Source organism: Hyperolius riggenbachi, chromosome 1 (assembly GCF_040937935.1).
Source record: "Hyperolius riggenbachi isolate aHypRig1 chromosome 1, aHypRig1.pri, whole genome shotgun sequence".
Lineage (NCBI taxonomy): Eukaryota > Metazoa > Chordata > Amphibia > Anura > Hyperoliidae > Hyperolius > Hyperolius riggenbachi.
In genome coordinates, this window is record NC_090646.1 from 188933806 (window position 1) to 188948677 (window position 14872).

The 14872-nt window shown below is 42.8% G+C and overlaps 1 protein-coding gene across 3 annotated transcripts in view; it reads right to left on the reverse strand.

Moving 5' to 3' along the window:
• Positions 1-1138: 1138 nt before the first annotated feature.
• Positions 1139-14872, reverse strand: part of EDNRA (endothelin receptor type A) — a 136417-nt gene continuing 122683 nt past the window's right edge. For all 3 annotated transcript variants that reach the window (XM_068279297.1, XM_068279287.1, XM_068279293.1), the window contains exons 5-8: positions 10753-10905; positions 9774-9907; positions 6758-6866; positions 1139-2111 (exon numbers count right to left, since the gene is read on the reverse strand). In XM_068279297.1, the coding sequence (XP_068135398.1) occupies positions 1974-2111; positions 6758-6866; positions 9774-9907; positions 10753-10905 (534 nt within the window). In that variant the 3' untranslated portion in view covers positions 1139-1973. The remainder of the gene's footprint in view (positions 2112-6757; positions 6867-9773; positions 9908-10752; positions 10906-14872) is intronic.

The window sequence follows — 14872 nt, forward strand, 5'->3', positions numbered from 1 at the left end:
GGGAACTGTGTTATCATTTGTGTTATACTCCAGACCTGCTTGTGACGCCCATCTTCCAGGGGTCACTAGCTACCGGGTCTTCTTGCTATCCAGCCTGGGACTCCGCCCCTTGGACGTCTCAGGCTGCCACAAGATCTCTGCACTTCCCAAGGGAGGTATTTCTCATACTTCCAAAGACCTCCTGCTCCTCGGGTGGTCCTCTCTCAAAGTATTACTGTTACACCAAACACTCACATATCCAAAGGTGTCCAGAGGTTAGCAATATATCTGATTGTCGATGATACTGCAGATCATCAATAATCAGGTATATATCTGCATTCTTGGTGATACTGCAGATCACCAATAGTCAGATTCTCTCTGCGTGCTGACACCGACCGTTACAGTAAGGGAGGAAATTGTGTCAGAATTGGTTATAAGAATAGACACAGACAAAATGGAAAATCCTAAGAAGCATATTCTCTTTTTTTACTATAAAGAAATCACTAAACTCACAATATGGACAGTGCAATACATATGTTATGTAAGTAGGGCAAGTATTTATCTACTTATATATGTGGCTTTTTTTCTGAGATCGTATGGCTGACAGCTCCACTTTAATGAGCACAACGAATCCTTTCAAATCTATTACCATGGCCGTTATCGTTTCCACCGTGGTGATAAATCTGAATTGTACCATTAATGGCCACCTTTACGCTTCCTTCCAGTCTATTCACATTTAGGTGGCCATACACTTATAGATTTACAGCAGATTCGACCATCAGATAGATTTCTGTCAGATGCCTGTCAAGTCTAATCTGACAGGAATCTATCTGATGAGTGCCACACACTAGGAAAAGACTTCCAACAGATTTTGAAATTAAATCTACTGGAAATCTATTGAAAATCGATCTAAATGCATTATTGGACAATTAGATCCAATGCAACTTTATGGGCCATCGATCTGCTGCTAGCAGCAGATCGACCTAGATCTTCCAACCTGTCAGAACAAATCGATCGACTGGCGCAAATCGATCAACTGGGCAATTGATCGATCGATCGAAGGTTGAAATCGACCAGTGTATGGCCCCCTTTAGACCAGCTATGTACAATGCTGCCATCATGGATCCAGTTTAACACAAACACCAGTAATTAGTGAGCCTTATCGCTCTAATCCTTGCTTTATTTACATGGCAAACATACTTAATCTGGTTTGTGATGACCAGTTCTCAATTTTAATTCACACATTCTTCCAAAATGACTTGGTGCCATGGCCACACATGAATATGTCATTAAATAAGTGTAAGAAAATGCCACTATCTGCACACGAATGGCGAATCTCTGAATAATGAAGTGCTGCAAAATGCAAATATTATGCCTAACATTTTACTGCCACAGGGAAATGCTAGTACAACACATGCTATTATACAATATCTCACAGTCTTCTATGACTTCAGATTAAAAAATATACATATTTAGATATATCACGTTAAATAAAAATTGTTATATACAGTAATTATACTTTCATATAATAACTCCATAGAAATACTGTTTGCTTATTCACCCTCTGCAGAGGACAGGATGAGCAGTACATTCAGTATCATTGTGAAACAACCAATGTGGAGCTGCCAGCACTTACAAGTAACAAGAACACCTGGTCCTTGACTCTGTACCATTTTCCCACAATGGCAAAGCAAGAAACAAGTTGTCACATGCCAGTCTCAGTATGGGTTTGCTTATCTCTCCACCACCAAGAAAGTCTGTAGAAAGTCAGTGGTCCAATGCTGAGTATTGTGGAGCATGATACACAGAAGGCTGTATTACAGCCAATAGTAAGATGTGCTTGCAGCTTAGATTTGCCTGTGGGCTAGTAATACTCTAAGATGGAACTGTGGGTCCAGCATAGTCTGGAAATCTTGCTGTCCACTGTTTGCTTCTCTGTAGAAAGCAACCACTTTTATGATTGTGGTAGACAGTCTTGTTGCAGGCAAGGTCGGCTAGTTGAGACTATCCTTGTGGATACTCCTGTCCGCAATGTAGTAATTTTGGTCATGATTTTTCCACTGGATGCTGGTTACATTCATGGGGGAGGTGCTTGAGAGGGGTTTTGATTGACAACAGCAGCACAGACATGACTGAAATAAAATAAAGTGAAAAACAGAAGACCTTTTAGGTTATATTTGTGTAAATAATGACAAAATAAGAGTAGTGAGGCCCCGTTCACACTGCACGCGTTTCCAACCGCGTTTTGGAAACGCGTGCAGGTGGCCAACACGCACGACATCAGACATTGCATAGAGTGCAATGTCTGATGTTCACACTGCATGCGTTCCGGACCTGTGCGGTCCGGGAACGCATGCTGCATGCATTTTTTGTAAAAACGCATGGCTGTCCCATTCACTTTTCAGTGATGGGATCAGCCACGCAACGCATACGAACGCGGATGGCGTGCGTTCGTACGCGTTGCGGTCCGCATGCGTTGCGGTTCGCGTTCTGCAGTCTGAACGGGGCCTAAGAATTCTTTAAGGCACTTATAAAAACTCGTCTCCTGCTTTTGACTCTTGCACTCTTGCATGTTGAAAAGGATAACATCAATCATTCTGGATTTTAATCCTATTAGGGCACGTTCACACTTCAATGCAACTGCAATGCGTGCGGAAATGATGCTTTAAGCACATTCACATTAATACAGCTGCTTTATAAAACTGTTTATGTGCAACAATTTGGTGAACAGGATGTTTATAACAAACACCAATGTTCTCTAGTACTGTATGTTGCTCACTACAATAAAAGTTACAAATATCACATGGCAACCATAAAGTGGTAATTGTTCCAATCCTCTAGATCAGGGGTGACAAACTCAATCACAAAAATGGCCAAAACCTGTAATATAGTAGCGGGCTAAATTGATCATTAAGATTTAACATTTATTGAACAATATCAAACAGACGTAACTTTAGTAACTGTCACCCTTAGTAACCCTTCTGCAGAGTAGCACAGAGCAGGAGTTAAATATTTACCTGCCCCAGTGCTACTTCAGGTCGCCTCTGATCTTCTTGACAGCCACATGTGCTATGCTGCATACCTCTGGCTCCTGAGGCATGTCACGTGATCAGGAAAAGGAATTATGAAAGCACAGAGTGTGTTACTACCAGGAACAACAGAAGAGACAACGCTTCACTGGAGCAGGTAAACATTACACGGCTCCGCAGTGCTACTCTGGTATGTAGGGCGATGATGTCAGGGGAAAGGTGTGTAGAGTTGTGCGTATGATTTACCAGTTACTGGGGGAGAGTGAAAAAGAAGGACCACCATGCTAATTTTGCTGCGGGGTCCCATGGGTTAATGGCACAAACTGCCAATGTTTCAGTCAGAAACACTGTCAAGGGTGTGAGCTCCTTTGGACTGAAAGTCAGTGTGCTGTCTGTTTTTACTGTTTACAATCAGCCCCATTTCTTGCCCCGTGCGGAGCGTGCCGCCGCCCGGGGCGCTGTTGGGAGGGGGGCGCTATAATGGAGGGGGGAGCCGGAGCCGCGGGGAGGGCAGCCCGACCTCTCCCTCCCTCTCCTCTCCCGGGCGCCCTCCGTGCTCCCCCCTCAGATGCAGAGTTCGTGAGCAGCAGGGAAGCGCTGTTTACAACTCACCGGCTGCCTGGCTCCAAGCGCTGCTCTCTCGCCGCTGGTCTCCTCTCTCTCTCTGTATACGTACTGATACACGCTGCTTCCTGTAGCCGGAAGCAGCGTGTATCAGTATGTATACAGAGAGAGGAGACAGACCAGCGGCGAGAGAGCAGCGCTTGGAGCCAGGCAGCCGGTGAGTTGTAAACAGCGCTTCCCTGCTGCTCACGGACTCTGCATCTGAGGGGGGAGCACGGAGGGCGCCCGGGAGAGGAGAGGGAGGGAGAGGTCGGGCTGCCCTCCCTGCGGCTCCCCCCTCCATTATTGGGGGCATCTACCTATCTAACCTATTCTGGGGGCACCTACCTAATCTAACCTACGCTGGGGGGCAGCTGCTAATCTAACCTACGCTGGGGGGCACCTACCTATCTAACCTACACTGGGGGGCACCTACCTAATCTAACCTACACTGGGGGGCAGCTACCTATCTAACCTATACTGGGGGCAGCTACCTAATCTAACCTACGCTGGGGGGCAGCTACCTATCTAACCTATACTGGGGGCAGCTACCTAATCTAACCTACGCTGGGGGGCAGCTACCTATCTAACCTACACTGGGGGGCACCTACCTAATCTAACCTACGCTGGGGGGCAGCTACCTATCTAACCTACACTGGGGGGCAGCTACCTATCTAACCTATACTGGGGGCAGCTACCTAATCTAACCTACGCTGGGGGGCAGCTACCTATCTAACCTATACTGGGGGCAGCTACCTAATCTAACCTACGCTGGGGGGCAGCTACCTATCTAACCTATACTGGGGGCAGCTACCTAATCTAACCTACGCTGGGGGGCAGCTACCTATCTAACCTACACTGGGGGGCACCTACCTAATCTAACCTACGCTGGGGGGCAGCTACCTATCTAACCTACACTGGGGGGCAGCTACCTATCTAACCTACACTGGGGGGCAGCTACCTAATATAACCAACACTGGGGGGGCAGCTACCTATCTAACCTACACTGGGGGGCAGCTACCTAATCTAACCTATACTGGGGGGCAGCTACCTATCTAACCTATACTGGGGGGCACCTACCTAACCTATACTGGGGGGCACCTACCTAACCTATACTGGGGGGGCAGCTACCTAATCTAACCTATTCTAGGGGGCACCAGTCTAATCTAGCCTATACTAGGGGGCACCTACCTAATCTAACCTATACTGAGAGGCACCTACCTATCTAACCTAGGGGGGGGGGGGGGGCGCAATTTTTACACCCTCGCCCTGGGTGCATTTTAGCCTAGAAACTGCACTGTTTACAATAATGGACACTGGAAGCTGTCGAGGGCAGGACCGGATTTACCATAAGGCACATGCCTACAGGTGCCCGATGATGGAAAGCCGGCTCACTCACCTCTGTGAGTGCCTCCTTCCCTATGTCCTGATGAGAGTGTAAATGAGTAAATTTTCCTCAGGTAAGCTGAGAGTGTAAATGAGAAGTTACCCAGCATTCCACTGATGAGATCTCCCTTCAATCTGTGGCACCTCTAGCTAATTAATACTGAGGTTCCTCTAGCTAACTAATACTTGGGGGCAGTGGCGTAGCTTAGGAGCTGTGGGCCCCGATGCAAGTTTTACATGGGGCCCCCCAAGCACTCTATACATAACAATTGATATGGCTCGACAAAACCTGCCAATGGCAACTACAGTGTCAGAGGTGCAAGAAGGGGATGGGGAACTGTTTGTTAATGATTACCACTATTCAAAGTATTTATAGAAGTGATTATTATGAGCATAGGACCAATAGAGAGCTAATACTGAAGTTCAGGGAGGGCATTACGGGGCCCCTCTGGCCCAAGGGCCCCGATGCGGTCGCTACCTCTGCACCCCCTATTGCTACGCCCCTGCTTGGGGGCACCTCTAGCTACTTAGTATTAGGTAGCCAGAGGTACCTTCAATATTAAAGGGCACCTGTAGTTACCTATGACAGGCAAGGGAAGTAAGGGAGAAGTGACAGCAGGGACTGCCAGCACACTTGCAGTGCAGTTTAGTGGGGGTTTGTAGGTTGGGCAAAGTCATGGAGGGCAAAGTCTAAGGTGCCAGGAAATCAGTGCCTATAGGCTCCTGTGTGGTAAATCCAGGCCTGGTCGAGGGCCACATAAAATGGCATGAAGGGCCACATTCGGCCCAGGGGCCTTGAGTTTGACTCCTGTGCTCTAGACTGTAAGCTCGCAAGGGCACGGGCCTCCTCCTAGTGTTCCTTAGTCTGATACAATTTATCCTATGAGCATGCACTAGTATTGGTGATGGCTCAAACCACACATCAACTATGTATGTATTTTTATTGCTGGATATCCTAAATGTACAAAGTTTTGAACCTCTCATGTGCTCCCACTATGTGTTTTATACTATGTACAATGCTGGCGCTATAGGAATAAAAAATATTTATAAAAACAATCATCAAAAATGTGTGATCCCACATAAAAGGGTGACCATTTAAAGTGATCAAGATTTATATAAATCTGGGAATCTGAACAGTGCCGTTATCTGGAAGATATGGAACGTACTGGAACGTACTCTCAAAACACACCTGTTCAGACAAGCCTATAATTTGCTATAGGCAGCACTGGAGGCACACTGGCTCACCCACTAACCCGTGTTTCCTTCCCTGTTTCCTCCCCACAACCCTCTAGATTGTGAGCTCGCAAGGGCAGGGACCTCCTCCTAGTGTTTCTCCTACTGCTGTAATTTTAACATATGTACATGTACCAACTACACATCAACTATGTATTTGTATTTATTCTATTCAATGTCATGACTGTACAGTCTCTTGTATTTCTTATGTATATGTGTTCCCCATTATTTGTTTGTACTATGTACAGCGCTACGGAAGATGTTGAAAGATGTCATGAGAACAATCAGTTTACCCCGTTTAGAGTTGTGGAGATGGAGGTTGAGGTTGTATTGACACAACTCACTCTTGGATTTTTAATTCACTGTCATAGATCCTGGCCGTTTCTATCACACAACTATAACATTTTCTGAACTGAAACAGTCATTGAATTTTCCCTAGTATGGAACACTGAATCCTTAAAAAATAATTACTGACAACAAATCAGTTGGAAAGCACACTTCATTAATGATGTACAATGTTTTCTTACCTGGAAACAGTTTTTAAACTTCTTGCTTACAAAGTAGAGAGCGATGGGATTTATACAGGAGTTTAATGCTGCCAAGTTTACACTGATGAAATCCATAACCAGCAGAAAACTAAATATCAAAAGAAAACAAATTTAAATTGTTGTCTGTTTAAACGTTAATTGGCCGATAACTGCAAACAATTTACTGATGTTTAACTCAACATTCCACCATTTGGAAACTCTAACACTGAGAGCTTACTGAGAAACTCAATCAGGATCTAAGAATATTCATTCAGATGTCACACTTTGCAGATTTCAGCATTGCAAGGAGCTGCTATTAACCACTTCAGCCTTTAGTCATTTTTCACTGTATGCATCTGAGCAATTTTCACCTCCCATTCATTTGCAAATATTATCACTAATTATCACAATGAATTGATCTATATCTTGTGTTTTTCCACCACCAATTAGGCTTTCTTTGGGTGGTACATTTTGCTAAGAATTATTTTTCCTAAATGCATTTTAACAGGAATATTAAGAAAAAAATGGAAAAAAATCATGATTTCTCCGTTTTCGACCATTATAGTTTTAAAATAATACATGCTACCATAATTAAAACCTACATATTTTATTTGCCCATTTGTCCCGGTTATTACATCATTTAAATTATGTCCCTATCACAATGTATGGCGCCAATATTTTATTTGAAAATAAAGGTGCATTTTTTTTAATTTTGCATCCAGCACTATTTACAAGCTTATAATGTAAGAAATATTAGTTGTATACCCTCTTCACATACATATTAAAAAAGTTCAGACCCTTAGGTAACTATTTACGTTTTTTTTTTTAATTGTAATTTAAAATTTTACTTTTTTTAGCTAAAAATTTTATTTGGGTATTTTTTTGGGTGTGGGAGGTAAACAGTTAATTTAAAATGTAATTTATTGTGTCTTTTTGTAATAAAAATGTATGTGCATGTAGTTTTACTATTTGGCCACAAGTTGACTACAGTGAGATTTTTTGTTTTTCTATCCTGTGAGCAAACACGCTCACTCACAGGAACTACAAGGAGGACATGATTTTTTTTTCCAGAAAGTTCGCGGCCTCTGAAAAGAAGCCGTTGGTTTTTCTACCTAGGACTTAGATTAGATCAATGAATAAACAATGTTCCCATTCATTGATCTCCAGGCTAACGGGGGGCGGCACGGGGGGTGGGGGGGTGCACGCAACACCGCAGCAGCAGCAGTTTGGACATTAAAGTCACGTCCAAAAGGCTAAAATATGACCGTTTTTGAAAAATGAATATATAAATAAATCAGGCTGGTAATGCTTAGAGAATATCTTTAGGCAGGGAACACACTTCCTGGAATTGAGCGCATTTTGCTGCAGATGGCAAAATGTCCACAGCTGCACTGGCTATCGAAGTGAACTGCCCCACCTGGGAAATCCACGTTGTTACGATTTGTTTGTTTTTTGCACTTGTCTTTTCTGCATGTTTTTAAATCATACAGTTTTCTGCTTTTTCCTGCATGATGTGCGCATTCACAATTACAATGTATTCCGCCGAATACAAAACAGCGCAGAACGAATGTTAAAAATCATGGGTGGCAAAACACCACCAAAGCAAATGCACTGCCACAGTGACCCAGGTATCACAGGGAAAAAAGCCCCTGCAAGTGTTTTCCCTGCCTCAGTAAATCCGCATGTCAAAATGATTAGTAGTTCCAAGGATACAGGTGGCTTATGTGAATATTAGAACAAAGTGAGATTAACTCTTTAGCTTCCCTATTTGTCAGAAAAGCCAAACACATTATTAAAAGTTCAGTAGGTAGCAATATGAAGTGGAATGGGCATAGCCCCATTTGACTGTTAAATGAAAATAAGAATTCACAAACAATATTTACATCAGTAACATTTATTTTAGGAATACAAATAATTCTGACACATAGTTTTCACTTAATGTAAAATCCGATTATTTGTATTTTTTCATCTTATCTTCAGATTCTGTAGGTCAAGCTTATGACATCTTTGCTTGGAGTAGACAGTTCAGAGAGTAATAATAATGCGTAGTAACTAACATCAGTTACAGTATATTCGTAGTCATAGAAGCAAAACAATATTCCCTCTGGAGTTATAACAGCCCTACACCTCAACTATATAAGCTGGTAGTGAAATCCAGTAATGAAATCCAAAAAAGGTAACCTTAACTTGGGGAGTTCACTAATAGGAGCAAAGGATTATGATGCTAGCCAATTGCCAAAAAATTGGAGTGATCTGATAAGCATCCCATTCCACCTATTGTGTACAGATACCTCCTGAGACCCCTTCCACGTTGGTCCAAACAGTGTTAATGTTAGTCAATAAAGACACTATAGGATTATTTGCTAGAAGTCTTTTTTTTAGACCCCAGTCTTCGTTATTCAATTTAGACTGCCTGCCTGTAAGAGGAGGAAAGTTTGGTTAAAAATTCCTATTCCAATGGGACAAGTTGAAAAAGGAAAGCTTGGAAGCTTGGCTGAGAATGCAAATTCCATTGGGAAGAGGTGGGGAGAGCAGGGAAGCTTATCTGAGTATGCCAATTCTAATGGTAAGAAGTGGGGAGAACAAAGAAGCTTGGCTTATAATGCCCCTTCCATTGAGAAGAGGCAGGGGGAGCAGGGAAGCTTGGTTAAGAATGCCTATTTCAATGGGAATAGATGAGAAGAGTAGGGGAGGGTGGAGAGGCAACCCCAGGACAAAAATGTCTAAGGACGAGCTTGGCAGATACCTGCAAATGATGGTCACGTTAGAAACTTTCATCTGATGAATGTTTGTGACTTTAAATGTGTTTTTAAGGCAAAGTATGTCTTATTTGTGCAATTTTGATACTGATTAAAAATGTGATATTGTGGTATCACTTGAGTTGTTGCACTTCAATTTAGAGATTTAATATTCGTGGCTTTATAATACTTTCAGACTTGAGTGAATATTGTAACTGATATAGAGAAGAAGTCCATTTATAAAGAAATGATTACTGTAATAGACCGTTCTGATTTACCTGAGAAGCTCACATCGTCCAGCATCCCTTTCATTATACACTGTTTTCTTGATGATTCTACTCAAATGCATTGGAAACCAACACAGGGCAAATATCACCACCAAGCAGAACACCGTCTTTGCAACCTCACGCCGCTGTGAAGACATTACATGCGTTGCATTACTTCACTGAAACAACAGCTTATGTATTACAGATTAGTGTGCAATGGCTCATTGGCAGAACTGTCACTTATATAAAAACTGTAACTTGCCTCTAAGAGGTTCATATGTTTATATACACCTAAGAACTGTCAGTGTTCTCCCCAGAATTTTTTTCCAGCCGGGTGGCATGAAAAAGTAGTTGGGCGGGGCAAGATGAGAGAATGCAGGATCGGCACTTCTCTGCCCAACTCTGCTTACAGCAGAGAAGGAGGTGAGCCGATGACAGCCGGGTGCTCACCAAAACTAGGCGGGTGGAGCACCCGGCTAAAAGAGCCTGAGGGGAACACTGAAGTCTGTTTATAAAAAGTGCTACCTTCCTCATCACAGCCTCCCCAACAAAAAACAATAAGCAGAAGATTTTATTTTTTTGTAATAAATTAAATGCAATCACAAGTCACTCCCAGCTACGGAGGAGCATTACTGATAGGTGATCTTTACTTTATACATATGCATATGTATTGATGATCAGTGATATGCTTTTTGGGCTGTTGCAAATGTAATGCAAATCACAAACAGCTTGGAAACGAGTCAAATCAGCAGATACTGCATGTGATCAGATGATTTCCAAACTGCAAACAATTTGCAACAAATTTGTGCTCGACCAGGAAACATGTGTACATCTGTGCATATGTATGAAGCTCTGTATTGGAATAAACACAAAAATAAAGCTAATGCCTTTATGCTTGATGTTGTAAGCCCTGTACGTATCTGCTGAGCTAACATAAACCCATCAGTGACGTAGCATACACATCTGCGATCCACGATCCACATTTCCTTACCTGTTTAAGGTGCTCACTTAGGGCTATGCGAAGACTTCCTTTCCTCTGGTGCAGCATCTCACAAGTCATCATTGTATAGAAGACACCGGTACATGCCAGGGGCACACAGAAATAAAAGCCAAACAGCCACCAGTCCTTAGCATGTTGGTAAAACTGAAAAAAAAAACAAAAAACAAAAACAAATAAATAACAAAATTGGTATAGATTAGTATTTGCAGCTAGAAGCATACAAATTTAGAACATTTAAATTATGACACATTCTTATCGAGCTGAGAGCTGCACCGTTATGCTTTATGAAAGATACCACTGAGCGTCACTGCAATTTCAGTATTCAATATTCAAGTAGAAGGAAATTTGGTTGAATGAAGTTGGAAAATGCCAAACCAAAGGCTGTAGGTAAAGTGCAACTAAAGCCATAAATAGCATTCATAGTACTTGGTGGATACAAACTGTATCAAAGCAGTGTGTGAAAGCAAAGAGCTGTATGGAATGCCTCTGTCCTCTGTGGATTCAGCTAGTGGGTGGGTAAATTATGGGCGACCATATGACAACCTAAGCAGGAAGAACAACAGAGGCCATACAACATTTTCTAGCATTCCTGCATAAAACATGTGGCTGTAGGTTGTTCTGTACATGCACACCCTGTTATTTCTAGAATCTTGCTGTAGGGCCCTTTTCCACTAGCTGCATTCAATCCAAAAATCGTATCGCTTGTGTTTTGTGGATCGAAACAGCACCACAATTAACATGCAAATCGCGGTGCTCTTCTTTCCACTTGTGTGATTCATTTTTTCCAGAATTGTAGTTGCCAGCCTGCTGCATTTTGTGTGTGTTTATGCTGTAAAGAAGCACAGGAAAATCACATAGCAATTGCTCTGGTATGCAATTTTCCCATTCAAACTAATTTTCCAGCACACCACAGTCGCGTCGTACATCTTATGGATTGCAACAAAATCATGGTAGTGGAAGTAGAAAGAAATGTGGTTTGCACATTTGTTTTGTTAGCTGCATATTCAGTTTTATGTACCAGAAATGGATGGGAGCTTGAGTCAATCATGCTGTAATAGGCTGCCTCCTGTGTGTGCAGCTGTACATTGTTTGCTCACAGGTATTAGGTAGTGAAGAAACTACAAGACTTGAAACATACCTGTAATCAGCAAACAAAAAAAAAAAAAAAGTAAGATACTTACCACTGAAGAGGCTTTCCCGATCCTTCATGATCCCTCCGCTGCTGACCGTGACTCTTTCCATATTCATGGCTGCGCTCCCCTCCCTCTATGAGTGTGGTTACACTGCGCAGGTAAGAGTGGGTGCACACCAGCACAGTAGAAGAGAGCTGCTCTTGCATGGAGAAAAAAAGTTGTGCTACTGTGCAAGCTTGGGCTGTACAGTGCAGCCTTGCTTGTACAAAGAGGGGAGCACAGCGGTGAGTAATATTCAATTTTAATGTCAAGTATTGATTGGAGGATCCCAGTGCAATGGTGGTGGTGGGGGGGGGGGGAATAATTGGACCGGGGAAGGCTCTGGAAATCCTTTTTTTTAACTACAGTACAAGTACCCTTTGACTTTCTTGAACAGGAAACCAGCTAGTGCAGAAGTCTTACGTGTGGATAGGTACACAGCTGCAAGCACAGTTATTCATTGGTTGTTTTTTTTTTTTTTAAATTTGTAAATGCAGTTTTAAAACTAATGGCTATAAGTTACACTAAACAACATGTCTGCCCTCATAATTGAATACCTTTCATGTTGGGTTAGTTGGTCATTGTACATACAAACCCTAAAACAGAATATGCATCTGAAATTGTTATGTGTGAACATTATTGCCCATATCCAATTAACTTTTTCTCCTGAGTTTTCTCCTAATTGATATTTTCACAGCTTTTCAATAAAATGCCTTTAAGCCACAGCAAGCATGAAAATACACAGAGTAATGTTGGCACTACTTTTTCACCTTCTTTTTGGTACTTTGCTGAAAAACATAAGATTAAAATTATCTCCTCGGAGAAAAAGTGAATTGGATCAGGCCCATATCTGCAAACACGTATGTAGTTCTATTCAAAGGATTGTGATTCTGATTGTGAAACATCTGTGCCGTTACTGACCTGCAAGCTACAACTACACTATCCACTTTTTCAGTTTTCTTTGTCATCTGCATCCTCGTTGACCTGAACTAGTAGTGATGACTAAAGAATGTACTTTACATACATGGAGACACTGTGTAACCAGGTAATTCCTTAAAGGAGTACTGTAACCTTAAAAAAAAAAGAGTTCAACTTACCTGGGGCTTCTACCACCCCCCCACATTTGTTCTGTGCCCGCATCGGTACTCTATGATCCTCTGGTCCCTGCTGCAGCTCGCTTCCGGGTTTTTGCAACTTTAATGTCGCAAGCAACTGCACTTGCGCGGCTCTGGCCGTGGGCGTCCTTGCTCACACTAACGTCGCCGGGTGCTTCCTGCCCTGGCACAGTATGCAAAACCCAGAAGTGAGCCACGACGGGTGTCAGATGATCGTAGAGTACCGACGCGGGCACAGGACATCTGCGGGGGGCTGGTAGAAGCCCCAGGTAAATTGAACTAATTTTTTTATACTACAGTACTACTTTAAGCATTACATTATTGTACAAAATTTAGGCAAAATGCGGACATGTTCGGCAACATGGACTTTTTTTTTTCTTATATATTCACCAAGCTCATTTGCTGCACTTAAAATCACTTTAAAGAGAACCAGAGAAGTTGGAAAAATTTTATTATACATACTTAGGGCTTCCTCCAGCCCCATAAGCCTGGATCGCTCCCACACCGCCGTCCTCCGCTGCCTCTATCCGCCGGTACCGGGTCCCGTAGTTTCGGCCAGTTGACGCACGCGTAGTGCGTCACTGCCGGCGGACGCGGCCAATTTTCCGCATGCACAGGGGCTCCTCCATATCCTTACGCATGCGCCTCCATACTACGCAGGTGCATGCTTAAGGATATGGAGGGAGCCCCTGTGCATGCGGATAATTGGTCGCGTCCGCCGGAAGTGACGGGACCCGGTGTCGGCGATAGAGGCAGCGGAGGACGGCGGCGTGGGAGCGATCCAGGCTTCTGGGGCTGGAGGAAGCCCCAGGTATTTATAAAAGCTTTTCCTATTTTTACATTTGCTTTGTCTCTGGTTTCCTTTAATGATAACTTACAGTGGGGGCTTCTAAGGACGACAATGGTTAATTTGTATATTTCAGCAGTAATGCGCTGGGAGACATCTCAGGGCTAACTCCAACCTGAATTATCGCAAATTCTTTCTGTTTTAAGAAAGCAAACTTTTGCTTTCCATAGCATTTTAGTAAGGAGGCTTTTATGACCATTGTAGCCCCTCACACACTCCAATGAGTTCTGGTTCACCATGAGCTCGCTGGTTAGTCTGTACCTTACAGTGGGAAATTAATCTGTTCATAAAATTATACCTCACAATTATCACAACTGCAGGGTTCAGACCACTAATCTTCTCACCTTGTCCTTCAAGTGCCATTTCAAATGATGGATGTCAAAGATCGCTGCATGCTTAATTAAGTCTGAAAAGCCTTTTGTGCTAGGTCACTCACTATATACATAGTGCTGCTGGTTTCTGAGCAGTGATACAACATGAGGTAAACCCTGTGGGATGCCACTAGCATTGAATTGTTCTTCTACCATCATCATTCATTGCCCATAACATTCCTCACGTATAACATGATTATGTGGCAATGAGCGATCCTTCTTATTGCAATGTCAGCGTAAACAATTTCATCTATATGCACACAAGCATGTAATCCTGTATGCAGATAGCAAAAATATGGCTAGACCCAAACAAACAGAAAGAGAATAATGTGTTTGCTTATACAACCCCTAAAAATGAAAGGCTTGAATTTATGCAGAGGGTCTGTGACAGATTAAATATGGGTACTGAGAAGGGCGGCCCTCTCAGCTTACATCAGGGCTTGATTGAGAAGAATAAAAGTGCTTTTGTTTTTACTCAGATCCAGATGTTAGCAATTTTCAGCAGGAAGTGTGCATTTAAAGCGAGCTTCCTTCTGCACCACTACAGTCCTACAAGCCTAGCAGATTACAAAGAGAGATAGTGCCATTCCACAACAATTCAGGTTA